Below are 27,955 nucleotides of genomic sequence, written 5' to 3' on the forward strand. Positions count from 1 at the left end.
AGAGATGGGACTGCTGTTCAGTTGGTTCTCTGGCTTCACATCTGAACTGGAAGTGACTGCACACAGTACATTTAATTCACTATATATTAGTTGTTGCTAGAACTGTTGACCCCCTGGAAAAACCTATGTAGATATGATGGTGAGACACCTGATAAATCAGAGATTGTTTGTCACCTTTGTTTAATGCCACCTATAATAAATATGCAGAGTCTTGCACAGTAGGAGGAGAGTTAGTGGAAATTTCTTGCAGCCTTCTTTTATTTGCCTGCTAACTGTAAATTATTAATTCCTGTCCTTTAAAGAGCAAGTTACCTCTTCCATTTCAAGATATGGTTTACATATATTCTGGTACTGTAGAATTTTAAGCTATAAGATTAATTACAAGAATCTAGCGCAATACAAAGGTAGGAAGAAGTAGATTAAAATCTCCAATGTTAATCCATATAGATAGGTTATGACTGTGTCAGAGACAACTGCTAATAAAGATAAAGAGGAAGTTATGTTGCATATTATATAGAAAAAAATTGTCCAAAGACTATTCTTTTCAAGAAGCAGTGTTGGATAATAAACTCACGTAACATATGATGAGCAGAGATACGTGTAGCTTTGCATGCAAAGCATGAACAAAACAACTGATGTGTTTAAACAGTGCTTATGTGTTAAATGGCAGTATGATGGAAGAACGTTCAGGACCTAGAGAAGTATTGATGAAACGGTGGGGACCCTATCAGCGCTTATGGTTCCATCAATCAGGTTCTTCACATACATAAAACTGAGATAACAGGGCGAGGGTTGGGTTTCTTAATTTTGCCATCTATCAGGATATTGGTGTTTTAGTAGGAGAATGCAGTGAAGTGATTCTAGCATGCATGTATCTAGTAAGGCTATGGGAATGAGTAACTGAAATAATAGTCAATATGTGGATTATTCTGTTGCAAGTATGCAAGGAGAAATACAGAAGTAGATCTATAAAAAGTACCAGATATGTATGTTTATAATAAAGCATAAGACTGAGACTTATTACAATGAACAGAAAACTTTAAACTAGGCTCTAGAGTGTCACTGCAACAGTCTGCAAAGATAGTCCAGCAGTTTACACAGCTGATCAGGGCACTCTTAGTGGAGCTTAAGAGTTTTACAGGCTTTGTACATTTCCTAGGGAAATAAAACCTTTTTTCAAGGATAATAAAAATGAAGGTCTTGAAGAGATTTTAGTTTTGAATAGTTGAAGCAGGCCAGAGGGAGTAAGAAAGTTTCCTGTTCTTATTTTACAGCTGGAGATCTGAGGCCCAAAATATTTAATTGATTTGCCTAGGATAACGCACCACCATTGCATTAAGACTCGTAATAAATTCAGATAATGAGAGACAAAATACATCTGACACTTAATGCTTGCTTTCTCCTTGTTTATAATTTCAGAATACTTTTGGTGGAGGTGTAATTATAAATTCATAAATTTCAATTAATAAATGCCTAGATTGTGCATGTTGAGGACTCCCGAAGTCCATGCTTGTGCCCAGTAGGCCCTTCGTGGAAAATTATTTTGTAACTTTGAACAAGACTTTGATTAATTAAAATTTGATTTGCTGCATTCCAGTAATGCAGAATAATGTCCTGTTCCGGGAAGTTACTAAAATCCATCATTTTATGTATATAAGAATAGATGCACATGCAAGTCTGATTGGTTCATTTGTCTAAATATTCTAAGCCTCTTTTATTATTGTGTTAACATGTTTTCTTTCTTCTTTCCTGTTGGTATATTTATCAGGCATTGGCAAACCATCTCAATTTGAGCAATCCAATTTCAGTAACTGTCTGAGAAGCCTACTATGTCTAATTTCTAACAAAAATTAAAGTTATTATGGTCAGATCTGTATGTGTGGATAAATTTGGAACTGGTTTAGAGTTGTTAAAAGTAGCTTAAAAATGATATAATTTTTTCTTTTGCCATACACCTTTTTTAATCCCTGAATGTGAAATATCTGAATACTAGGTTAAAAATAATTCCTATGTGTTCCTTTCTTGATGCAACAGTAAGTTTCAGTCTATGTAGACTGAAAATAGATTTTGTGTTTCACTTCCAAGGCATTGGAATTCTATAGTAGACCTGCATAACGTGAATTAAACTTAAATGACATTTCTTTCCTTCAGAAAGATCAGTCTAAATTCTACCAATAGCTGATACGCCTTCAGCACCTTTCACTGTACTGTAGAATTTATTTTTTGGATTACAGATAGGAAGACTTTATTCTCTGAAATGTAGAGGTGTGGAAAAGGAATAATGCAACTTCAAACAAGCAGGAAATCTGCCTAATACCTAGGAGGAATAATCGAGTCCTGGTGCAGTGCTAGCTCAATTCACTAAGCTTGAACCCTTTTCAGAGTAGGAAGTTCAGCTGTTACATATTAAAGAAAGCAATTTTAACAGTAAGAATTAGTGAAAGCTTTTGGATTATAATTGTAATTGGGGTAATTTTGTAAAATTCATTAGCAAGATGATCTCATTTGTACAAATGTAAAAAGTATTGCTCATAAAGTTCTGTCAGGCTCCCACTGACCCAGGTGCTCATAATGTGTTAATTTACATCAGAGAAACAGCAATGTGTGGAAACTGGCCAGCAGATAGGATTTAGTTATTTTTCATTAGCACTTGGACTTTGATGAAGGGGAACAGAAAAGAGCTGTTTGACCTTTCAGTGCTTAAATTATTAAAGAGCAAATAGATTTGAGGTCTAGATGCTTGCAAATCTAATTTGTCTTGTGGAGTAAGGATTAAAAGACATTTTGAGTTTGAAATTGCTCCAGTCAACGTAGTTCGTTCTGTGAAGTATCTTAAAATGAATAGATGGCAGTCATTTAAAATATATTCAAGGAGTAGTGCATGTAGTATAACTGAACATTAATTTAGTATAGGAAAAGGAGCATTTTAATGATCAATTTGTTTCTAAAATATCTGTGATCTTTAGTTTTAATCACTGAGTGGAAAATGAAGAGAATTCTCATTTCAAACAGTACTGAAACAGGTCATAGTACCTCATCTGGTCTGAGATCCCTGTTACATTCAGTCCTGATGCAATAAAAAAGGTAACAGTACTCTCCTAAGGCATCAGCCAAGTAGCTTAGTTTACCATCCGTCGTGCTTTAGTGAAAGTGAGGGGTTCTTATATTTGCTGCTGTATTAGGCAAGAGTATCCAGCTTCACTGCCTTGCAAGAATAGATGTTTATATCACCTTCTGCTTTTTATTCCAAATACTCTATTTAAATTTGCAAATGGTATTTATTGTAGATTCACTGTAAATTAGTAGTTAGAGGAGGCAACATGCTGTCTTCAAAGTAGCTTGGAATTCCAGTTCTAAGCAACTCTGTTTTGTTCTAGAAAATTAACTGCTAAAATCATGTCAAAAATTGATTTGGAAGAGAAAAACAAGATTGGAATGTAGATATTTCATGGCTTGTTTTTCACAAATCAGTTCTCACAGGATCAAAGAAAGATTGCCATGTATTGACCTTCTTTTGCTACTCAGTGTGGAATTAATCAGCTAATCAAAATCTTTCTGCTAGTTATGAAAACTTTGTTGCACAGAGCTGCAAAATGTACAGACAGTAGCCTTGAAGTGGACCCTCAAGACTTTTCTCTGTCTCCCTGGCTGTACTAAACTTATTGCATGGTTAGATTTCTGCATGGGCTTCAGCAGCGGATTAAAACATTTAAATCTAGGTGTCCACTTAACAGATGTCTACATGGGAACTGAGTATTTAGTTATTATAATCAGTGGCACCTGGGAAGCAATTAAGTTGACCCAAAAGTAGACACCTCCTATCTGCTTTAAGATCTGTAGATACCTTCATAAAGGCAGTTAGATTTAAATGTGTTAACTTTAAACTAAAGCTACACTGTGATAAAAGTCTAATTCAGACAGAAGAACAGGTGTTTAAACAATCTCAGTCTTAACTTTCTGGACATGTTTTTGTGAGCATAGAAGTGCAGCATGTCCTAGTGGAGATGCTAGAACTTACGAACATAGCGAGCAGGGGCTGTGGCACATTATCAGTAAGTCTGGTTAAAAAAACAGTTTGAAGGACAAGAGAATTGGCATTTTTCTGCCTGCTGGGGATATTTAACTGTGTAGACTCTGTGCGGCCAGCATTATGGTGTTACGGGATCATAGATTGGTTTGGGTTGGAAGGCACCTTTAAAGATATCTAATCTGAACCCGTGCTGTGAGCAGGAACACCTTCCAGTAGACTAGGTTGCTTAAAGCCCCATCCATCCTATCCTAGAACAGTTTCACTCATGGAACATAATTCAAGCACACAGCATTATCTAAACATGTAAAGGCAGTTCCTGTGTAGAAGCAGTATATGAGTCTGGTTGTGTACTGAGTGGGTAAGGCTCCAGAGGGCACAAAAGTTGGAAAGCTCTGTGGCAGCACCCAAAGCAGTTTGAGTCTAGCATAACCCCAGCAGATGTAGGAACTCACTGGTTATGAGCTGCATTGGTGACTGCACAAAATCATCTCTTTATTTCTAAACCAGATTTGCCTTCAGAAGGGAAATAGCCATAGCACTGATATGACTGAGCCAATAACCCTTTTTGGGTCCAGACTGAGACAGATGTGCAGAGACTCAGCCCAACTGTCCCTGTACATTGGGCACAGTCTTCTGCAAGCATAATCCTCTACCTGCATATGACAGCATGGGAACATGTCAGCAGATTGTATGGCTGTTTCTTCTTTAAATAAATTACCCTACACAAGGATAGCTGCTTTTTATGAACTTTCAACTTGAAACATCATAAATCGTTATTGGATGTAGATGTGCAAAAGTATGGACACATTGCCACTTTAACCTCAGTTACCTGGGCTGACTTGCTTGCTGGGATTCAAGATTCCAGGAGACAAATACTGATTAAAAATCACTGGTCCCCAGTGAAGCAATAAACTTGCAAGCCAGTCCTCTTTAGAGACATGGACTTCCCACTTCACGAATTTAAAAGCACTGACTCAGTCTTTTACAGCAACTGCAAGAGTATAATGATTACACTGTTTGCATATACAGCAGAAATTGCAATTTCTTTGTTCCTACTTGAATGTCCATAGCACCTTTACAGTGGAGAGGGATGGACTGTTCTCCATAGGTCCCAGTACACCAAAGACTGCAAGTGCAAACTGAACTGCTTTGCAGAATGCTGAAACACTTAAAAGTATGATTATCTGTAAGATGTGTAAAAATGCTTGGCTGAGTGAGAATAACTTCCATCAAAACGTGTTTTATTCTTGCTCAGCAATAGTCAATATGCCACAGGAATTTTACTTTACTCTATTTGTGCTTTTATAAATAGTTATGATGTTAGCAGTTAAGCAAGTACTGTTCCCTGTCTCTTTGGAATTTATTTATTCATTTTTATCTTAGTACTAATTTCGTTTTGTTTATACAAGATAAGCAGGTTAGAGAATGGAATCTTTAGCTTTATACTTACTTTCGTGAACAAAATTGTACTTCCACATTTTAGCGTTAATTAAGCATGTTTCTTCTGTACAAGAGTTTGAACAAGAAAATGTTCTGTGCATTGGCTGTATGAAAAGCTGTGGTGTGTTAGGCTGATTTTGTTTTTCCAAAACAAAATGAATTTGTTCAAAAGCATGAATCTATTCCACAAATTCATACACTTGAATATAAAAATGACATTTTCTTTGCTCTTAACAGTTCTTTTTCTTTCCATAACTGCTGGTATGCTAGTATGGTTTCAGAATGAGTTGACTGCCCAAGTCTTAAAATAACCAGCATGTTTCTTTTGTTCTTTCCTTTCTACACTCTTAGTGTCTATCAAATAGTTGTTGAAGAAGAACGCCCACGGAGGACCAAAAAGACAACTGAAATCTTGAAGTGCTACCCAGTGCCTATTCATTTCCAGAATGCCTCGCTTTTGAATTCCCAGTACTACTTTGCTGCAGAATTCCCAGCCAATGGCTTACAAGCTGCTCAGCCTTTTACTATTGGTGATAACAAAACCTACAGTGGTTTCTGGAACACTCCTCTTCTTCCTCATAAGAGCTACAGCATCTATTTTCAAGCTGCTAGCAGGGCCAATGGGGTAAGTCTTATGACAGGCATAATTTTATACAGTATTTGTGTGTAAATAAATGATTGGCACCAACTAGCAAGATGCCCAATTTAGTAGCTAATGAGAAAATGAAGTAACCATGAAATTTAACACACAGAGTTTAAAAAATAGCAGTTTTCCTAACACAATATTGTTTAATGATTAAAGGTTACAGGAAAGAGGAGGAGAAAACAGCACGTTTTGTCAGTAGCAAGCAGGCAAAGTAGTATGTTACCATTCTGTCTTGTTATTTAAAAGCTGTCCAATGACCGTGTTTGACTGGGGTTTTTTTCTTCCTTTTTGTTTTTGCTTTCTTGCTTTGAACAGGATAATGTTGTGATTTCTTTTGTTAAGTGTAAGCCAAACTTGATTGTGGATTTTAGCACATCTGTCTTGGCATGTCTAGTCCCATTACCTTAGTTTGTAATGTCTTGAACTCCTGTTTTCTCATTTGGTTGCTCTGATTGAATTAGAAAACACTTTTTATTTTTTACCTTCCTTCCTGCAAACAGTAAACCAAAAAGAAGTAGATGGAACTGAATTGAAAAGTGTGTATAAGGATTCTCACAGATCATGTTTCATTGGACTAATTCTTCCTGGAATTGTTTTTCATTTCCTGGACAGACCTACCCAGAGCCCTTCAATTCTTGATAAGCTTTGGCTGTCCCTGCTGACAGCCTGGAAATGTTTTCTGCCAGAAACCATAATGGTCCCTCTTTCACAGTGCACTGACAGTGCAGAAATGTGAAACACCATTGATTATTTTTTCTATCTAAAATTGTCTAGCATGATGACTCAAACTATACTATCTGTAAGGAAAAGAAAAATCTCCCAGGGTCATTATGTTGCCAAAGGTAAAAAGCTAAATACTTGCCTGTGCTCTTGTGAATATCTTTCATATATTTTCCACTTTTAGAGGAGTCTTAAGTGAAACTTTTATGTAGCATACTCAAGCAGTGTTTGTCCATATTATGGATGTACTTTGGAGTTACCTAATAGGCAGTTAAATATGTAATGAGGCACATTAAATTAGCATATCTCTGACATTTTATCAGTACTTTTAAGAGTAGAATCGTGGCTGACTTTCTTTACTTAGAAACACAAGATGTGACCTTTTTCCTCTTTATTTGACACAGGAAACCAAAATCGATTGCGTCAGGGTGGCCACCAAAGGTATGTTCATATTATGTCATGTATTCTGTACTTCATCTTGCTGACTTCCCCTCTCATAATCTTTGCAAACTTCCAGAATTGTTTATATTGCTAAAAGGCATCACTAAACCTATTACAGAATTTTCATACAGTCATTTGTGTCTCTAGCTGAGATTTGGGAAATTTGTTTGTTTGTTTGTTTTTAATAATAAATGTATTGCTTATTTTTGGTAATCTACTTGAACACAGGGGTTTTAAAATATATTCTGTGGGTTTTTATATGATCTCACAATAAATATTTTGGACCTTTATATATATAGTTGCATTGTAAAATTGCCAGCTGGAGAGTACATGCTAGCTCCTTACACAGCCATAGTGAAAAATTGCCCCTTATAAGCAATTATCTTATCTTAATTGCTTTATAAAAGAAAAGTAGAGAAACCGTGATCTTCATTTTCATATCAGCTATATTTATTGGACTGTCAGCACATGATACTACCATTTGTGAGACAAGATTGTGTAATTGAGGCAGTGCTATCTTTAAGTTTTATCCCCAAATGGGGAAAGATGCAGCTGATCTATTTAACTTCGGAAGCTAGGATCTGTCTGTGATTATCTTTGTAGTCTCACCTTTTTAGGGCCTTTAGCTGGTGGCAACTTCAGAGCCTGAAAAAGAAGTGATGGGAAAGTATGATTATTTGGAGGTTTTGATGGAGGAAAAAGAAAGAAAGTGCTGCTGTGAGTAGGAACAAGTAATACCACCTTGCAGTTTGGGTACCTTGCAAGAGTATGAAACAAAAACTCCTTCATCCCTATACTGCTGTACCTTGTGGGAGATCGTGCTTGTCTCAGTGACTATCCCTAATGCAACTGATTCCACTACGATTTCCTTTACATGCAGGCTTCACAATTCCATCACCACTACTAAGTCTAAATGGGATGGATGAGAATCTCATTACTTAAAAGTAACAGAAATGTTAGCATACAGCTGACCCTGCTGAAAGCCTGGATCCTTCCTAGTGTGACAGACACATTTTTATGCCTCTTTGAGCTGGTTCCTGTCTTCTTTTTTTTTTTCACAAAACGAAGGAAATAGTTTTCATTTTAATTTACTCTACTTACTAAACCAGAGAAAACTTTCAAATATCTGAACTGAAATCCACTATAATATAGATAAGAGATTAATTCCAGATTCAAGTGAAATCCTGTGTTGTTGTTTTCGAGTACTTTCACAGATACCAGCAGTGGACTACATTGCCTCAGAAATCATAATAGGTGATTAGAGGAATGGATTTTAAATTATTTGAAGATTTGTATTCCTAATCACTAATGGATGTTCCACTATTAAAATTACTTGACTGACTGAAAATTCTTACTCTCTCATTTGAGAAGCGAGGGTAACTTTATGGATTTGAATAGCTCCCATAGCAACAAGCTACTTTGAGCTAACCCATTTGGCAATGGACATGTGAGAAATGTAGCTTTTATTTTAAACAAATCTCCCTACATTTCTGTTTTGAAAGCATGTTTCAGAATTTTTCATAATACCTTTGCAAAGCCTGTGAAATAATGTGAGAGGCAGTTGTAAGGACTTTGAAACTAGAGGTATCCTCAATGTCATTCATAGTCCCTGGTACAAAACGTTCTTGGGGGGCTTCTGTAAACCACTGATTTCAATGCTTATAAATTGAATGTTTGTATTATATTTTTCATCTGCATTAATTTAAAATAATTAAATGGAGACCATGACAGATTTTAGTACAATACCGATGATACCTGTCTGTACAGATGTTTTCCCTTTAGATCTAACAGAGATGCTTAAGAGAAAAGCAGAATTCTGTGCCCTCTTTGGACTTTGCACATTTGGGCAAGAAAAAGTAGCCAAAAGGGTTTATGAATGTAGGTCAGAAGTCACCACACCTGCATTGGTGCAAGGCAGAAAATTTCTTGTGTTCACCTCCCCTTCTGTCCACCCACACCAGACAGTTTACTACAGCATTCATATTGTCTCTATTGCAGTAAGCAAAGGCTGCTCTGACCACTGTGTCAGAGTTCTTACAGACTTGCACTATTTTCCACTGAGCTTTGTGACTACAGTGTAGCTACTAGACAGTAAGCTACTTAAGCTCTGTCATGTGCTTGTTGTGTCCATCTATTTATGCACTGTAATGGTTCTCACAAATAAGATTGTGAATGCTCTCCAATGCAACATTTTTGTGTACTAATAATGTTTCTGAAATGTTTGTATTCTGGGCTTCTCTTATCTTCAGAAGTTCAAGTTTGGTGGTTTTTAAAGCTAAAAGGAAGTGTTTTAGGCCATTTATGTATAAAACTGGTGCAATTTTCTTTTAAATTAAGGTCTGACCCTGGAAATAACCTACAGCTTTTTGTAGGTCATTGGTATTAGTAGACATACTCTAGATTTTATTAGGTATGTGGGAAACCATATGCTTTTAGGCCCTAATCAGTTTTATTATGTATGTCATTTTGAGCACAAAGAATAATCTTGCTGACTCTGTTGTTGCACCTATTTTGTCTTAAAGTAGACATATAAGTATTTTACTGGATAAAGGCCTGTGCCATAAAACATAACCTGAAAAACAAGCATGGCAGTGCAGGCAACTGTCTGCTTTTATCTTGGAAGTTTCTTCAATTCTATTCCTGTGGAATTTGAGGATTGCACCAAGTGCATCAGCAGCCCTTCCTGGGATCTAGGTCACCAAAGGCAACCTTCAGGCTGCTCAGTTCAGAACCTGACTTGAGCATAGGTATATCACTTGCTAGCTGTATTTCCTTTAATTATCCGACCTTCAGATAATGAAGTTGTTGGTGCCCTTAAGACATTCTTAAGATCATCAAGGTTCTGTTTTATCGCTGAATTTTGCAGTGTTCTTGCCCCAGATCCAGCAGTACTGTCCTATACCCTGAGTATGCTTTTCACTCCAGTTGATGTCAGCAGGAGTAATGCATGGGCTTTACTTTCAAGAATGTGCTCAACTGGCAGACACTAAACCATGTTTCTGTATCAGACACTAAGTGCACTATTTAGCATATTGAGTAGCACATGGAGAAGCATATGGAGAAGGGGAGGCTTAGGGGAGACCTTATCACCCTCTACAACTCCCTGACAGGAGGTTGTAGTCAGGTGGGGGTTGGTCTCTTCTCCCAGGCAGCCAGCAGTAGGACAAGAGGGCACAGACTCAAGCTCTGCCAGGGGAGGTTTAGGTTGGATATTAGGAAGAGATTTTTTACAGAGAGAGTAATCAGGCATTGGAATGTGCTGCCCAGGGAGGTGGTAGATTCACCATCTCTGGAGGTTTTCAAGATGATACTGGATGTGGCACTTAGTGCCATGGTCTAGTAACCACTGTAGGGTTGGACTTGATGGTCTTGGAGGTCTTTTCCAACCCGGTTGATTCTATGATTCTGTATTATCACATTGAAAGGCTTCTTGTTAGAGAGTACTGCCTATCTCTAGGTAAAATACAGCCTAATTCTGCTGGGTCAAATGCATGTCTAGGGTCAGTAGCTGGATAACACTTTCTCATTCCATCAGGTATTTTTAAAACAATGTCATTTTGTACTGTTTTAAAATATGCTCTTGTTTTATTTAACATTACATTTTTACAAATGAAACCTCTGTTAAAGGTGTTCTTTTAGAGATCATATAAAAATCCTGATTGCAATGACTGCAAGTATAATTTAGGATGAGAATACTGGGTTTTGTAGACCTGAAAGTTCTCCTGCTTCTGATGAAGTCAAAGGAAACCTTTGCCATTGACTTTGTTAGGTGAAGGATCACACAGCATACTCTTGTGATGTGGAGTCTTCTGATCTTAGTTTTCTGTAGAGAAATGCTTCTAGGACCTCTGTGACTATTTGGTGTATATACAAATGTGGAGACTGCAGGGGTTCCACTCCTATTATTTTTGACAAGATAATTAAACAAACAAACAAACAAAAATCAGGAAGAGCTTTTTGTACCAGTGGTAATAAAGGTTGTCATATATTGCTTGAAATATGGCTTTCATATACCTACTCTTTCTTCAAGCTAAATGACTAAAATCTCAGCAGACAAAGTTGAAAACATTCCAAAACTCCTCCAAGTTTATTACTATGAACTTTGTGGTGGTTTGTAATTTATATTAAGACTATATTTCCTAATATGACTTACAGCACTGTCTGGATAGAAACATCTTGGTTATCTCCTAGGAATCCAGTTCTCAAGAGGGAGACATCATTGTTCTAATTTTGCAGCATTGGAAGGCTTTCATTAATTATGAGAGAGAAAAGGATATTATAATATTATAAATCCAATAGCAACAGTACTCTAGAAGCTACTATCAACACTGCATTTCAGTGTTGCAGAGGGATATTTCAAAATATTATGCAGAAGCAGTTTTGAGTTTAATTGTCTGCAGATGGTAGATGATCTATTTTCCTCACTCATTGCCACATTTCTAATAGCACCCAGGCTGTTCTATGTAAATGAGTGATCTTTCATATAATTTTGTCCTTAATTTTCCAATATTTTTTCTTTGCATCATTCTCCAGCTGCATCATGTTGGATCTGACCTTTTAATTTTTTTTATATTCCTTAATATATATGTATCATAGTGTGCTTAACCATTTAGAGGCAGTCATAGAACTGCTGGAAAGCAAAGAAATAACAGATTTTATTAATGCGAGCCATGGTAATAGTTACCTAAAGCAGACAGTGATTGTTGCAGATCTAAAGAAAAGTCTGGATACTTCAAGAATGTAAACAATTCTGGGTTTTCAATTTTTTCTTATCTTAGAGGCAAAACATGAGCTCGAAACTTGGACCTCAAACAGTTGCATGCATACTAACCAAAAGTCTGCCACCTCTCAGTGGTTGTTCTCTATGCTGAACCTTAAGCATATGTGTAGTGTGTGCATTTTCAGAACAAAGACCCAAGTGAGCACAAGAAAAATTAATCCTAACTAGATCAAAAATGCAGTACATGAAAATTATCTTAAAAAAACTTTAGGAAAAATGTAGTATTAAGAAATAGGAAAATAAAAAGTGAAACTAGTTCAAATTACCTGAAGAAGTTCATGCTAGAGTAATCCAAATAATCAGTTAGCTTTCACTTAGAAAGCTCAGTGCTGTGACTAGCAGAGCCATAGTCTCCAGTTTCCTCAAATGCGTTCTATGTAAATAATGTCCTTTTGAGTCCTCTTCCTGAAGGAAAGTCACATACGAAAGCTTCTTCATTTGCAGAATAACCAAACTAACAACTGAAGATGAAAAGGAACTTGTGGGAGTTTTTTGGGTTTTATTTCTAAGTTCAGACAATAAACCACTGACCAAGATTCTTCTTGCTGGCCTAGCTTCAGTCTGGCTTTTTTTTCCCTCATGCATGCTGACCTGGAAATCTTCCTTTGCCTTAGCTGCGATAATCGTGACTCAGCTTACAACACCATACATTCGCATCGCCCCTGCTGCAGGCGACGACCAACTAACAGGTCAGATGTTCAAGTACAGAAAAGTCATCATGCCCATTTTGTCTCATTTTCTTTGGCTCCTTTTCCCTGATGGTTTCTTCCTTCTCTGCTCATAAACAGTTTTCTATGTTAAAAGTTTCTTTTTCTTTATCAATTTTTCCTCAGCTCCATTAAGTTGAATGGTGTGCTCAGCACCAAAACTTACACACACATCCCTGTACGTACAACTCCGCTGCATGTGCCCATTGTGTGTGTGATCTGTGGAATGTTCCTTCAAGCCTGATGTTGTAAAGAGATCTAGCCTTGCATAATTAACTGACAGTTTGAATATAGAGATATATCTGTGTACCTGTTTATTTTTTTCTGTGTGATTAGATCAAGATACTAGAATTTCTAACTAATTTAGGCCCAAGTGTTGCATGTGTAAGTTAGGACAAAGATCTAGTATTAGTGGATTAATGATTTTTTCTGCATAATGTTGGGAAGATCGTATTTTCTGGCAACATTTCAATATGAAGGAAATGAAAACAAAGAAATAAAATAGATTCCTTTTTAAGTATGTCGTACATGAGTTCTAGGATTAAAATAAAATAACCTAGCATGTGGCATGTGAAAATGAGCAAGACTTAAGGATTTAAAATCTAATAGTGAAAGTAAACTCAGTATGCAAGTGAGACCATTATTAGGTTGTGTGTGGCTTGTAAGTTGGCTCAGAATATACCAGAAAATCTTTATTGCTTGGTTTTTGCCAGAAAATAAACACATGCATAAAACATTTCAGGGATTTGTAAAGATTTTTATTTTCAAACAGAAGCAAAGAGCATGAAAAACTTCAAAGTGAGTACAATGCAACATGTAACAGGAGAAGTTAGACTCAGTCCATTGGCATTTAACATATGATAAAATCATTGATTTTTCCAAGAATACTGGCATAATTACTTGGAAAGCATGGATATGTTGCTACTCTTATGTCTAAGAGATGAGGACAAGTTGAGGTGCCTAGAGTCTGGATACTCCTATAGTCAGTAAGAGGAAGTTAAATGATTCAGCTTAAGATAAGAGGATTAGTGACATGCTTGCTATAGCTTTTAATTCTGGGGTATGTGTTATAATAACAAAGCTGAGAGATGCATGATGGCCAAATTACCTTGTCAGTCTCGGCAAAATTGTTGCATGTGTATTTGTATTGTGTAATAACATATGAACTAACGAGAATAACATCCTCGGATGAGGCCAGGAAATGCTAACTTATTCTTGTTAGTGCTACTTGTCAGAATCTGTGTCCACGTACATTTTTACACCTCAATTATTTTTCACTTGAGAATTCAAATAAAGCATTGAAGAGACAAGATCTCTTCCATATCCTTGAACTTCAACAAGTTTTGATTTCTTCATCACAGGCTTCAAATAAGCTTATAAATTTTTCCATATGGAGGATGAAATGTTTTTCTTATTTTGGTTTTTATTTGTTTCAATGAAAAACTGAATAGCTGTAGGAAACACTGGAGATATGCCTGTTCCACAAGAAGATGACTGTAGTAGTTAGCAGTGAGAGAGCAGAGATACAGCTAGCGTAGGATAGTTGACAAAGTATTTATTTGGTTGCTTTGTCACTGGCAGCATTGGCAGTCTGTGGTTGCCCGTCAGATCTGTGAGTTTTCTTTCCTTTTTATTAAAAAAGATAAAAATCTGTTCTACCAGAATCTAATTTTGTAGTGAAAAAGAAAGTATCAAATGATACCTGCAAACAGCATTTTTGACTATCTGTGAAATGCATTAGAAAGCCTTTGGAATCCCCTCATCATTTTCCCAATGCCTTCTCATGTGTGAAACACTGTGTGCTCAAAAGGAAAGAAGCATCTTCCTCCTTCTCATTCGCCGCAACTGCAGTAAAGAGTGAAGAAACCTCACACGGCCCTTTGTCATTGTGTCCCATGACAGCAACAGGATTTCCATGTTTTTGTATGGAGATATCCTGTCTAGGAGTCCCTTCGGCAGATTTTCAATGTCAGGGCAGTACAGCAGTAGTCAGGGATACTGCAGTATCCATGAGAAACCCAAATGTTATCTTAAAGAAGGTTTGCAGAAGCTGGACTGGACATGAGGCAGCAGGAACATTCTCACCACATTTTTGTCCTGTCGAATCCAAGACTGTGGGAAGGATCTGCGTGTAAAAGGACTTCTTTATGTGGAAAGGATAGGACTGTTGCTAACTGTAGTTACCACAAGCCCTACAGCTGTAATTGTTAAATAATGTCACTTAGCATTTTCTGTTCAGTGCCTTTTCCTCACTTCTTTGCTCAGAACGAAAGTAATTACATTTGAGATCAAGAAATTACTTTTGTCTTTTAGCATTTGAGGAGATACATAACCGGCAGTGGGGAGGTCAGGCTTGGCATTTTCAGTTTTTTTCAGGTTGGAAGTTGATGCTTCTTGCATAATGAAAATTTAAAATCTTGGCTGCATTCCCAAATATCGTTACTAATTTTGAAAGGTCTTCCTCTTCAGAAATATCATAATACAGCTCAGCTTTCGAGCCAATTCTACTTACACTCATTTCCTCCACTCTCGTCATCAACTCAGTTTGTCCCTTACTGGTACAGTTTATAAGCAATGCATTATTAATTTCTCTTTGTCCTTCCTTTGTCCTTCCTTTTTCCTATAAAAATTGTATGTCTTCCGTTTATAAGATTGCGTGCTACTTGCTCTGAATATCTTGGCAGCCACGCCTTACTTCAGTACACCTTTGCAACCTATAGCAAAGGGAGCTTTTCCTTGCAGTTGCACTTAAATACCTACCACATAATTGTATGTGTCTGTAAGTGTAGCATAAGATAACATGCTGTAAAGGAAACTGTGATTTTGCCTCGTATAGGCCAAAGTAGGGAAATTAGTGCTGTTAGTATTAGCAAATACATTATTATCACTGATTATCACTTAGTAACTAAGAAATTCAAATTTGGGGCATAGTGTTTAGTTTTGGGTGTTATCCTTGAAATCCACTCAATTGACCCTATCCTCCAACAGGGTGAATGTGTAACTATCTTAACACCTCTCAGCCAGGGAAAAAGACTGTGTGTACATGAAGTGTAATAGCCCTCATGATCCTGTCTCCATTTTCATAAACAAATATGGTTTAAGAGTACAATTGAAGTCATGTAGAAGGTACACACCACATACGTGTGACTGTATGATCTCGACTTAAAGGTTGAATAACAAATTCATGTTTCGGAGAAAGACTGAAATCATTTGCAGTTTGCTTCACTATTTTGTAAGAGACACTTCATTTAATAGGTTTAAATTGGCCATAGTTGGTATTCACTTGGCCCTCATCTATTTTGTTCTGTCTGCATTCTGATAAAATAGCATGCTTGGAATTATGATTAGGGTGTTCATTCTTTCAGGCATTTTCTTAATTGTTGAAATATGTCTGAGCTACTTATATTTAAATTAAAGTCTTTCCATTTGTGATTTAGTGGAGCAGCCACTACTTTAGTGGATATTATTAAGACTGATTTTCATAGAACGCCCTTTTTACTACCCATTGTTAATTACACATGCAGCTGGAAGAGAGAGTTCTGTATTGTACAGTCTTCGTAGATCAAATTCTTGGTACAAATCAGATGGAACAAGATACATCAGAAGTTTTGTAGAATAATTGATGCTTAAGAATTGGGAAGATTTTTTATTTAAAAAAAAAAAGATAGTGGCAAAAGCTTAAAGCTTAAATGATTTTTATCCTGCATACCTTAAGGTCTACATGAGCAGCATATTATATAACTGTGTTAAAAGCAGTCATAAAATAATCCCAGTTGGTTTATTCTCTATTATGAAGTTAACAGCATAATAAAATACACAGCTTTCTTTGGATGTGTATTCAATACATAGCAAGATTTATTGCTATATTCTGGGTCAGATTCTGTTCTCAGCCATTCCACTGTAAAAGCAAAAAAATCAAGTGAAATCATTGATTGACTAAATCTCAGGTTCATGGAATTTTTTTGTGTCAAGGGATTTACTCCAGATTTATACTGCATTACTGAAAACACAGTTTGTTTATTAAAATGAAAACCAGCAGCATGAGTTTCAGAAGGAGTGTTTTGCTGTTTACCTGGTTTGTTGTTCTTTACATTGTGTCTGAGGTATAACAGCATGGGCTGGACAGACATTCACGTTCTTTTTTCTCCATCCTGAGCCATGTAACATTGATTTTGATGTATTCTGACATGGTGAAGCTTGAAGTGCTATTTTGGGTAATGTAGAACCCACTATTTCCTAGTTGAGACTATAGTGCTGTCAGTAATAACAAAGCTATGTGCAGATGTGTCTGTCTGCAGGTTGAATACACGATATTAGGAGTTTGTTCATCTCTTGATACTTCTGAACAACATTTACATCAGTGGGAGTTGTGGATAGTTATCCAGAGCAGAATGAGCACCTGTGTGCAGTAATGTCAAAGCCATACTACAATGCTGTTGCAAGGCCAAGTGACAAGGAAAGCAGAATGAGAATGAATCTGACTCTCCAAAGTGAAATTCTAAGTCTGTTTTTACTTGATGGCCCCAATGATTGTTGTACCAATTGTTCAAGGATTCTGGTCCTCTTGCTCAACTGGGCAGAATGCAAAACAAGGAAATCTTCCTACTTTCTGCAGCACTGGCTGAATGCATTTCAATGGGTTGGAGTGTCACTTGTGATTTATTGCCCATTTTTGTTCTTTTATGTGTTATATTTGTCATTTTTGCAGTGACAGTTTCATCTATAAAACAGTATAGTTACAAGAAAATGTTAAGAGGATACAGGAGTGCCATGGGAGCTGCTGTTTCCTTTTCTCCTTTTTCCCCCTAGAACATTACAGAGTCAAATGTCAGGTTTTCTGTCAGACAGTTCAGCCAAAGCATCTACAATTTTAAACATAAGTACATTTTCCACAGAACACCTGAAGAAGGACTAAAGCTAAACAATAAGACAAAAAGGGCCTAAAAGTAATGCTGATAACAATGGTGAAATAACCCATAATATAAATACAAGCCCTTTGCAGCTGTAGACAATAGAGAACCTGAGCTGATTAAAGTCAGTTACCAGTGTGATTTTATTAGTGATATTAAGTACTCCACTTCTTGTTCTACAATAACAATAATTCCTTTAAGATTTTATGAAAATGAATTATCAGCCTTAGTTTTGAGTGTGTTTGAATCACTACAGAAAAGCCAGAGGCTCTGAACAGGGCTTCAGGACCTCCTCCCATTCAGCTACTCTTACTCTGAACAGGTTGGGTTGGGGACAGTGGAACTTTCGCAACTCTACTGCGTAAGTAGGAGAGTCGGAAGCATAAACTGCAGAGGATCATATCAGCAGTTTTGCTCTGGCCATTGATGTTTACATGCTTATGCTGGCCAAGGATGTATGAGTTCTTCAGCTACCTTGGCACTTTATCTCCAGAGCCAGTGGTGGTTTAAACCTGGGACAGGAACAGCTGGAGAACATCCCATGACCTAGAAGAAAGTATGAATCTTTCCAAAAAAAATTAATTAGTTATGTTCTTCACTGTAGAAACTGTTTGTCTTCTATTCAGAGGAGTTAAAAAGTTGGTTGGCACAAAGGTAATAGTCAGTGGTTGCAGGAATTTGAGCATTGCAGTCTGTAGCTGAGAGAAAGATACGATTCTAAGTGTCAGTGTCTAGTGTCTCTTTCATGAAGACAGAGCACCAAATTTAACTTAAGCCACAAAAGACAGGGCTGTTTCGTTTATCCTAACTTGAAAAATAATCTGGTTTCTTAGTAATGTGTGATCTTGATATCAGGATATCTTTGAGGCTGTTTGATATTGGGCCAGGGGTATAGGGCACTTTCCTTAATCTCATTATAGAGAATGGAAACATAAAACCCATTCATGAAAGTAACAGTATGAGTGAAACGACAAGGATAAATTCTAAACAAACTAAAGGAATCTCTGCCATCTGTGTAGTACTAGTACTGGTCAGTATCACACCTAATCCAAAATGTTTCATCATCAGTGTACAGAGAAGCAGATACTGTAAAACAAAGCAAAAATACCACTAGATGATTTATTAGAGTATGGCTGTGTGTCATACACTGTTGTTTTATTTCTGTATATAAAAAAGTCTGATTTTTACATTCAAAGCAGAACATGTTTTGCATGTGCCACAACGAAAAATTAAGGAGAGACAAGGGAAGAGAGACAAACTCAGAGATATAATTAGTAACTAAAAAAACCTGTGAATTTCAATGTTTCCCATCTGTAGTTATTGACTGTATTCATAAAATGCTAAGCAATTAGAATTCTAATTTAAAATAAAATGCAGGACCAGTCGTGGGTAAAAATATCTGTAGTTCTTAGGAACTGCAAATCCGGGGTTTGTATCACTGGAGAGTTTGTACAAATGTGAAATGCAATACTACATGGATTACCTCTCTGTTATTGTATAGATGAACATTCAGATGTGTTATGGCTAAATAGAGTAGTGCAGGAAAGAGGAGAGTAATACTGTCAACTTTAATCAAAAGTTACAGAACATACTACCTTGGGCAAAATAATGTTTCAGAATTTGCTCAGTTCTTTGAAATAACTGGAATCTTATTAAATATCTAAGTTGCGTTTGTCTGCTTGGAGTAGTAACTCAACACTATGCAAGCCATGAATGTAACTATTGCTGGAGTTTTGACACCTCCTTCTTCAGACAATATAATGAAAACTTCCTTTTCTGCAGTAATGGTAGTTTGACAGCAAGAACCAATGGTTTTAGAATTCCGGGAAGGGCATTCAAGTATATCTGTGCATTTTCAAGGTCTTTATTTTTTAAAACTTCTGAATTTTCATCTTCTTCCCTTCATCTGATTTTCTGTTACTGCTGACCGCTAAGAAGTTTTTGTGTAAATAGAAAACTCACATGCAAACAAGGCTCCCAAACCCCTGGCACAGCAAGGCTCGTGAAAGGTCTAGAAAACGTCTTATGAGGAATAGCTGAGGGAGTTGGGTTTCTTTAGTCCTGACAAGAGGAGGCTCTGGGGTGACCTCATCGCTCCCTACATCTGCCTGAAAGGAGGTTGTAATGAGGTGGCAGCTAATCTCTTGTACCATGCCTACAGTAAGTGGGCTTCAGGAAATGGCTTAAGCTGAGACAGGGAAGATTCAGATTGTATATTACGAAAAAAATGTTCACTGTTGAGGTGGTCAGACATGGAATAGATTGTCCAGGGATGTGGTGGAGTCACCATCCCTGGAGGTCTATAAGAGACTTCTGAATCTGGCACTGGGTGATATGTTTTGGTGGTTAAGGGGTTACAGTGGTAGTGCTGCATGGATGGTTGGACTTGTTGATCTTAAAAGATCTGTTCCAACTTTGATGATTCTATGAAATGAAGGTTGAGTCACAGTTTTGCATAAAAATGAGTGGATGTTGATGTCTTACATGGTTTCAAGCTCTCAAGAGGGGAAATACTGTAGTAGTATCCAGTTCTGTTTCATCCTTTGAGTTCTCATTGGAAACACAATGGGAAACAGAGAAGTAATGGTAAATTGTCATTGGTCAGAAGTAAACAAAGTATTCTTTAAACCATTTAGAAGCACAATAGTTGCACTTTTCAGTATGCTGTCATTGAATTAGGCCACTTCTGGTTATGAGTAAATGTGTCAATAATTAAAAGTGAAAAGAACTGATGATAAAAATTACTGTTTAAAGCATTCTTAATCAAATAGGACAGATGGAGATTTTCCTTTAACCCCTTAAACCTACAGGAAATATATAAACCTACAGAAAAATTAAATGTAAATCAGTAATAACCATTCAGAGGAGGCCTAGTCTGTTCTTGTTCCTGTACTAGAATATTGGTGCATTCAACATTGTTTCAGCTTGGACAGTTTTTTTATTGGCAATATGTAAACGTTTCTGAAATGTGAACAAAAGGTCTGCTACGCTATATCAGCACAGACAGATTTAGAATTCTGTGGAATTATTTTTCCTTTGTTGTGCTGCTTCTCCTTTGCAGTTCCTCTAGCTGACCTTCCTGCCCCACAACAGTGTTGACTCTGAAATGCTTTAAAACTGAAAAGATTTTTGTCTTTTTTCCTACCTTTTACGAATTTATCCAAATGTATTTTTTGTATTTGTGCATGCATCATTGCATGCGTAATTCCATTTGCTTTTGAGTAGAATGAACTATGTTTTGCTTTCTTCTGAGAAAATACGTAGGTGATGAGTAATGATAAGTAAATTCTGAGAGTGTGATTGTTTTTGAAGAATTTCTGAAGAACCCTTCATAAGGGTTACAATGTGAAGGGAGACTGGTAGTGGAAATCACTGGCAATGTCAGCCTCATCTATGAGCCAGTGGCAGCACAGGCTAAAAAATCCATAGGTGTGCAGACCTTCCATGGGGACTCCTCTACTACATTTTCCTCTTAGCCCCCCCTCCTCCTAATGGCAAAGTAACCATACCTTCACTGACTTTCCATTTGGAACTGTTCATTAGTGTTCCTATACTTAACTCCTCAGTTGGCAGCAAGATCAGAAGATGGTACCTCACTCCACTACTTCCTACCCATAGCTTCAGTTTGCTTTGTTTCTGTGCTGGATGTGATCGCTTGCATGGAAAGTAAAACAGCTCTGTTTGTCCAGGCCAAGAACATCTAGTTCTGTAGCTGAGTTTCACCCTGAGTAGTTCAGCTCCAGAAATATTTCTGTGTTCAGTCTTCCCTGCTTGGTAAGGCCAGCTAAGTGCGAGAAAACCACATTTTGAGGGCAGAGTCCTCTTCAGGCTTCAAATCCACACCTTTCCTGTTTCTAGAAGATAGCTGAAATAAACTTTCAGTCATGTCTGATATTTCTTGACACCTTTCACAATACTTGCAGGAATAGCAGATCTGGTGTTGAAAGGATGAGAGTCAGCAAGAAGTCTTCTTCAGCAATAGGTGAAACTCAATTATCCTTGGTGTGGGTGATGATAAATTGTCCACTGATTCTGTAGAGGTGTCTCAAAAGTGGTGCTGACTTGTTTAGAAAATGCATTATGTATGGTCAGGATCAGTATGTACTCACTGCTTTCACTTCCTTGAGTTAATTTGAAAGAGTTACTCATCTATCCTGAGTTCTATTGGTTTGACGTCATGTAGAGAACCATAAAATCAAGTGGTTTAGGCCTAAAGGCTCCCCTTGTTGTGCATTACACCTCTAGGACTTCTTGTTCACAAAAGTGAGATTTACACGGTGCAATTGCACTTCCAATGACTGCAAGTGGGACCACTTTCACATGGCATCAGCTGGTAACAAGCCCTGCATATCAAACTGCTGAGACACCTGCAGTTTCAGCCCTTGTTGGTTCCTCTTTCTCAGACCTCTTCATGCTTATTCAGTGTGAGACCTACATATATACAGCTAATTTAATGAAAATATGTTCTCTTTACTCCTCAGTCAACCTTGATCAGAAATTTGCTTCTCGGGACATCATATTGACCTTTGTCATGTTTGGATAGTCACAGAGTAGTTTGGTAAAGCCCAGTTTCTTCTTTCCATAGTAGTCAGAAGGATTTTCTCTATTATTTCGATAGTAGGGTCTGTCTTTCAGATATGCTGCCATGACTTTTTGTTTTGTTGGCATAGAGGTTTACGATGTGCACCATTGTGGCTGCTTCTTCGGCCACATTGAGTGCTTATAAATACATAACTACCATTTTTTCTTCATCAAATAGACCAAAGTGTGTGGGAGTACCCTTTAGGGCCATTTGAAAGCTTAAGATTCCAAAGACTTTATATTCTTTTTCCTTAGTAAATTATTTATTTCCAAGAAGGAGATACACTGTGTTTGTATATTTGAGACTTGTTAATAATTTCTAGTTGTGGCATAGCTATTGAATATGCTTTAAACATCCCTTAATGATCTCAGTGCGGTTGAAGTGTGAGGACTCAGACATTCTTCCAGAATGAATAAGGGCTTCCAACTCCTTGGGTACCCACTAGAGAGGAAATTTTTTATGAATTTTAATTATTTAAATTTCTTTGGTTAAAAGAAAAAGGAGAAGAAGAGCTAGCAGAAAGGTTGGTGGTATTGTTGCAAAGGAGCAAGTGAGCTGTTTATCAAGACTTGCTTTCTTGTTTTCTTTTAAGCCCTTTTTTTCAAAAAACACAGTCTCCAGAAAAATCCAGTCTAAGGAGCCTGGATTAAAATCCTGTTAAAAAATAGTTCATGATGACACCAAACAATATGTGTCAAACTGGAAAGTTTATTTGGTTTAGGCATGTTTTGTAAAGAATGTTATTATTCCTGACAACCAGAAACACAGATGTTTAACCAAAAAACTCTTTTTGCTCACATGCACCAACATGAATCATCTACCAGTGAGATACAGTTCATTTGATAGTCAGTTAAATGAGTCATATTCATCAGTGAAGTAGTTCTTTGCATTTCTTTTCATGCAGTTCTGTCACTTATATTTACATTTTCCTAAAGAATTTCACAAACAGAATTAATAATTCATAATTATTGTTATACACCGGAGCCTTATTTTGATAGTCCCTTCTTAGCACAGGCCTTCTAACAAGTCTAGCTTTTTTGAGCATTTAAAAAACACCAAATAGAAAACTGTACCAAATCAACATGGTTGTCTTATGAAAGTACAGAAATCTTTTCTTTTTTTAGGAAAAGAGGATCTGTACACAGCTATATATATTGTACTGATGATCCTAAATTTCAAAGAAGATACTCTCCTGCTAAAATGTGAAGTGCTGCTTACCCTCTTTCTGAGACATTAAAAAAACAGATTGGTGAGCACTAACACATCATAGGAGAGAAAATCAGGCTACATTGATTTTAACACTTAAGTGGCTCCTGTGCTTAGCAAAACAGAAAGAAAATGTAATCTCTGCCATATTGAAAAAGCAGTTTATACATGAGCAAAGAAACCAGAAGCAGAAAGAAAAAAATACTGTAAAAGAGAAGTAAACAGACCTTACTCTCTGAGATTTACAAAACTAATATATTCAAGACATGGAGTAGAGAGAGAAAACTGAAAAAATCCTGATCAAAACCACCTTCTGGAACAAAGTATACCCTGCCCAATAACACCTCATAACTTCTAGCATATGGACAAAACAGAAATGCAGTTTCAAAGGAGAAGGAGGAACAGTAATTTGAAAGCTAACAATGAGGATGAGAAAAGAGAACCCTCTCCCGTGGCTGGAGTTCTACCAGGAGTAATAAAACAAAGACTTTGTTAGGAGAATACACACTGGCTAACAGATGAGGAATAAACGTCAGTCACTTGCAGTATAAACAGAATAGCCAGGGTTGTAATTCATTTCATCTACAAATCTGTATGTGTTTTGGGTCTTCTCCAAGACAGCCTCAAATCCTGGCATCTGTAATGAACTCCAAAGTGAAATAAAAAGCATGTTGGACTAGCTTCTCTTTTCATAACATCCGTAATGTTGCTACAGATTAAAAAATAGGGTACTGTTTTCTGCAGCCATGGGTAAGATGAGGGCAGAAATGCTGAGGATGTTTTTGGAGGAAAGTGGACATTTTGCACTTCTACCCTATTGAGGTGTATTTTGCAGTTTGTGATACAGGACTGCATTTCCTGTTGGTCATTTGACATTTATAAGAAGGACCTACCTCTGTGGAGCACCCCTTTTCATACCAGTAGCATAGACATGTTAGTGTACTTTCATACTTTGTCATTCTTCCTTTTATCCCAGCCCTTTACTTTTGGTACCTGTGCTTTTCCTACCTTTAAGTTTACGAACCTTTATGTTGCTTCCTTCCTTGGAACACCCTAACCAACGTGATCCATAAAAACATTACCCTGTCCCACAGATCCCTCTTGAAGATCTGTGGCAATGCTGAGTGATACCAGCTGGCTGAAAGAACAGAGAGGATAGAACTCTTCATTTATTTGGGTATTGTAAATGCATTTTCTTAGGGGGTTTTGCCTCCCCCTTCCCCCTGCAATTGCTACACCTGCCTATCACTGCCTAGCTCAGCTAAGTAATATGCTTTTAGTGGCAGAGATTGCTCAGCTGTGTGCCTGCACTGTTCTTAGCACAGTGGGGCTCCTGATCTGATTTAGAGCTTCTAGACCCTACTATCATACAAATAGTAGAGTAATATTGATAGTAGCCTTTGTAATTCATGTTGTCCTTGGAGAGCATGGGCAGAGTCTTTAAAGCCAAGTTCTCTGATCATTTCAGTCTTCTTGCTTTGTGGCAGGGACAATAGGAACCTAGTGATGGGTGTTCCAAGGAGGCATCACACCTCTCTACCTCCCTTCTGCCTTGTACCGTTTTGCATGATTTCTGCCACCTAATCACAGTGCAGCTGTAACACAGGGGTATAATGTTTCATTTTCCTGACCCACTCTGTGAAATAACTCAAAAGTAGGTGCTGAGATTTGATAGTTGAATTGCACTGCTTGCATAAAAGAATCACAGGCTAGTCACTAACTCAAAAAGTTAGTTTCAAGTTGGACTGGAAACTAGGACGATCTGAACTGACTATTATTACTTTAAAGCCTTGTAAAGTTAGCCATTACATCAGTCACTGGAACACCTGTGGATTAAATGCAGTTGGAAAGGCTTGCAAGTGACTTATCAAGGAAGTACCTTTTGAGAGCTTAAATCTGCAGAAAGGAAGTACAAAAGACAGCAATTATGATCAACCTTGAGTGGGAGAAATGAAATGAGACCAGTCTAGTTAATTAATGGAAAGGATTATTTGTTGACTTAAATAGGAAAAGAAACATCTTTTTAAAGATGTTTTTTAAAAGGTTTTTTAAAGGGTCACTTTAGGCAAAACAACCTGTAACTAGTTTCAAGTAGTAACAGCTTTAATCTTATTCCTTTCTTTGAAAGTATAACCAGCAGCTCGGAAACTTTTGAGCCAGGGTTATTTTATTGGTCATTCTATTCTATATAATGGTCAGTCATTTCTAAGTACTTTTTTTGGAAAAGGCTAAGAAACGTTGAAAAGCAAGCCCAAACTTTGTTCATTTACAAAGAGAAAATAAGAGAGAGATTTTACTCAGTTTGGTAGAGGTCTTTTATGGAAGAACATTTTCAGTGGTTTTGAAAACCAAGATGGCTAGTTCACTCAGTGAATAGCTTGAGCTTCCATTTTAAGGAGAAATAGTTCTGCTCCAACTTTTGTGTCTGTAAGCTACCTACAGAAAGATATTTCACACCTTAAATGCTGCTGTAGGGAGAGCCACAAAGAATGGGAAATAAGTAAAAGGGAAATTGGAATTGCTGAGGTTAATTAGAAAAGTAAATATCTAAGGATATGGAACCAAGCAATGTTACTGTCATCCACTTTATTCAGCACAGGAAGCCTGGGGAAATACTTTGCTGGGTTTTGTGGCACCTTAGGGTTTATCTAGAAGTGTACTCCTGTTTTTCACTTCTGGCAGGAAGCACTCTAGTTTGTTTTCATCAAGTAAAGACTTTCCGAAGTCAGCACCTTAATTCTTTTTAAACTGGCAGGAAACATTGCCTTGTCCTTTCATTTTCTAAGCAGCTCCCTTGAGCTATCCTGCACTCATTGCTCTTTACTGACCTATTGCCTTTCTAGAGGTATACCACACTGTGTGTATCAGTTTGGCCTGGATTCTTCCAGCTCCACTAGACCAGACAGTCTCAGTAAGAAAACAGAAGTGGAGTTATTGTGCAAGGTTTAAAAATCAGTCTTCTGTATGCAAGGGTAAAATCCAAAGCTTAAAAGTAAGGTCCAGTGTTGTGAAGAAAATGCAGTGGGCATAGCTCAGCTGTTGTCATCAATATGCATTGTTGTCATTAAAAATGGGTATTTTACTGGAGATAAAGAACTAGTCTTGTAGCTAGATGTTCTTAAAGGCTCTAGGGTGATCAAGGAAATTAAAAAATACTGTGTCAGACATAGTGGTTGAAACAACAAAAATGAAAATAAAGAAACCACCAAGACTGCAGCATCATGATACAATAGTGCATAGGTAACACTGTTTCTGTAACAAAAGATTACATTCACTCAATTTTTTAGCATATATCAGTACATCAGAGTAAAAGAGAAACTGCAGCATCTTTTTTTAGACTTAGAATAGCATTTTTCCAAATCTCTCTTGAAAACATACAAAGAGAACTAAATGCACAAATTAATATTGCAGTTTATCATGAGACAAAATGAATTTCAGAACTGCTGTCCTTAAGTGCTTCAATCCCCTTGGACACACCTGACCCTTCTCTCCATGGTGCTGTTGCAATCACCTGTGTGTCTGTAGGTTAAAAGTCAGTTAAGAATTAATTATGAGGTCAGAGACAAATATCACTCTGGATCAACATCTACCTATCAACCAGAAACAAGGGAGAAGTAAACTGACAGCTTTTATCGTAGCTAATGCACTTTAGGATTTAATATTAAATGCTGTACAGTATGTTTATTAAATACATGAAAGAGTCAGCATTGGGGCAGCAGCTCTTGATTATGGTGCAAGATGATATGGGTTAGCAGAATTCACACAGGACTGTGAAGAATTGAATGAACAGGTAGTAACAACTCAAATATCAGTCTTGATAAATGCTGTATAGTGTTCAACAGAGCTAAATTTGAATAACTTCCGTTCTGTGTCCATCTGACGTTGAATAAAGACGAACAGAATTCTAAGGGGGATAAAGAGTGGGTTAGAACACAAAAATTTTTAAAAATTCTGTTGTAGAAAAACTGAAGTATGCTAAAGGAATAAACAGTATTAAATAAAATGCAGAAAGTTATTTATATATTTAGGGGTTTTATAATAATTTACAATAGGAGTTTTTTTAAGGCTTGTCAAACACCATATTTCCAGTTTAAGACCATCTCTGTTATGAGTCAGGTTGAATCCATCACTGTGAGAAGCTTTATCCTATTTTTAACTTGGAGTGGCATTACATGTCTTTTCATAGACAATTTGAGATGATCCCTCAGTTGGATAATCAATACATAATGCAATACACGAGTTTCAGTGTCTTGATGTTAGTTTCTGTATCTCTTCTTGTGTACGTTTTCTTTGGAGATTTTGCAATAGTGGTGGATTCCCCAGCTTGCCCATGAGTCCCGAGGGGATAGTGCTTTGTGTCATTGAAGGCATTCATGAAAGTTGTGCTCCATCATATGCAGAAAATATGTGTGTTTTGAATACAGATTTGATATTACCTCCCCTGTATAGTCTAAGTCTAGCTAGTGTCACTGAAATGAGGACTGTGAGCCATG

General features: G+C 37.1%; 1 protein-coding gene across 1 annotated transcript in view; it reads left to right on the forward strand.

Moving 5' to 3' along the window:
* Positions 1 to 27,955, forward strand: part of PTPRM (protein tyrosine phosphatase, receptor type, M) — a gene marked incomplete at its 5' end in the record, with an annotated part of 275,129 nt that overhangs the window by 90,475 nt on the left and 156,699 nt on the right. Inside the window, 3 exons of the mRNA XM_009083735.1 lie at positions 5,822 to 6,095; positions 7,241 to 7,277; positions 12,672 to 12,746. Coding sequence (XP_009081983.1) covers positions 5,822 to 6,095; positions 7,241 to 7,277; positions 12,672 to 12,746 — 386 coding nt within the window. The remainder of the gene's footprint in view (positions 1 to 5,821; positions 6,096 to 7,240; positions 7,278 to 12,671; positions 12,747 to 27,955) is intronic.

This window comes from Acanthisitta chloris, unplaced genomic scaffold, assembly GCF_000695815.1.
Source record: "Acanthisitta chloris isolate BGI_N310 unplaced genomic scaffold, ASM69581v1 scaffold420, whole genome shotgun sequence".
In the NCBI taxonomy this organism is placed as follows: Eukaryota; Metazoa; Chordata; class Aves; order Passeriformes; family Acanthisittidae; genus Acanthisitta; species Acanthisitta chloris.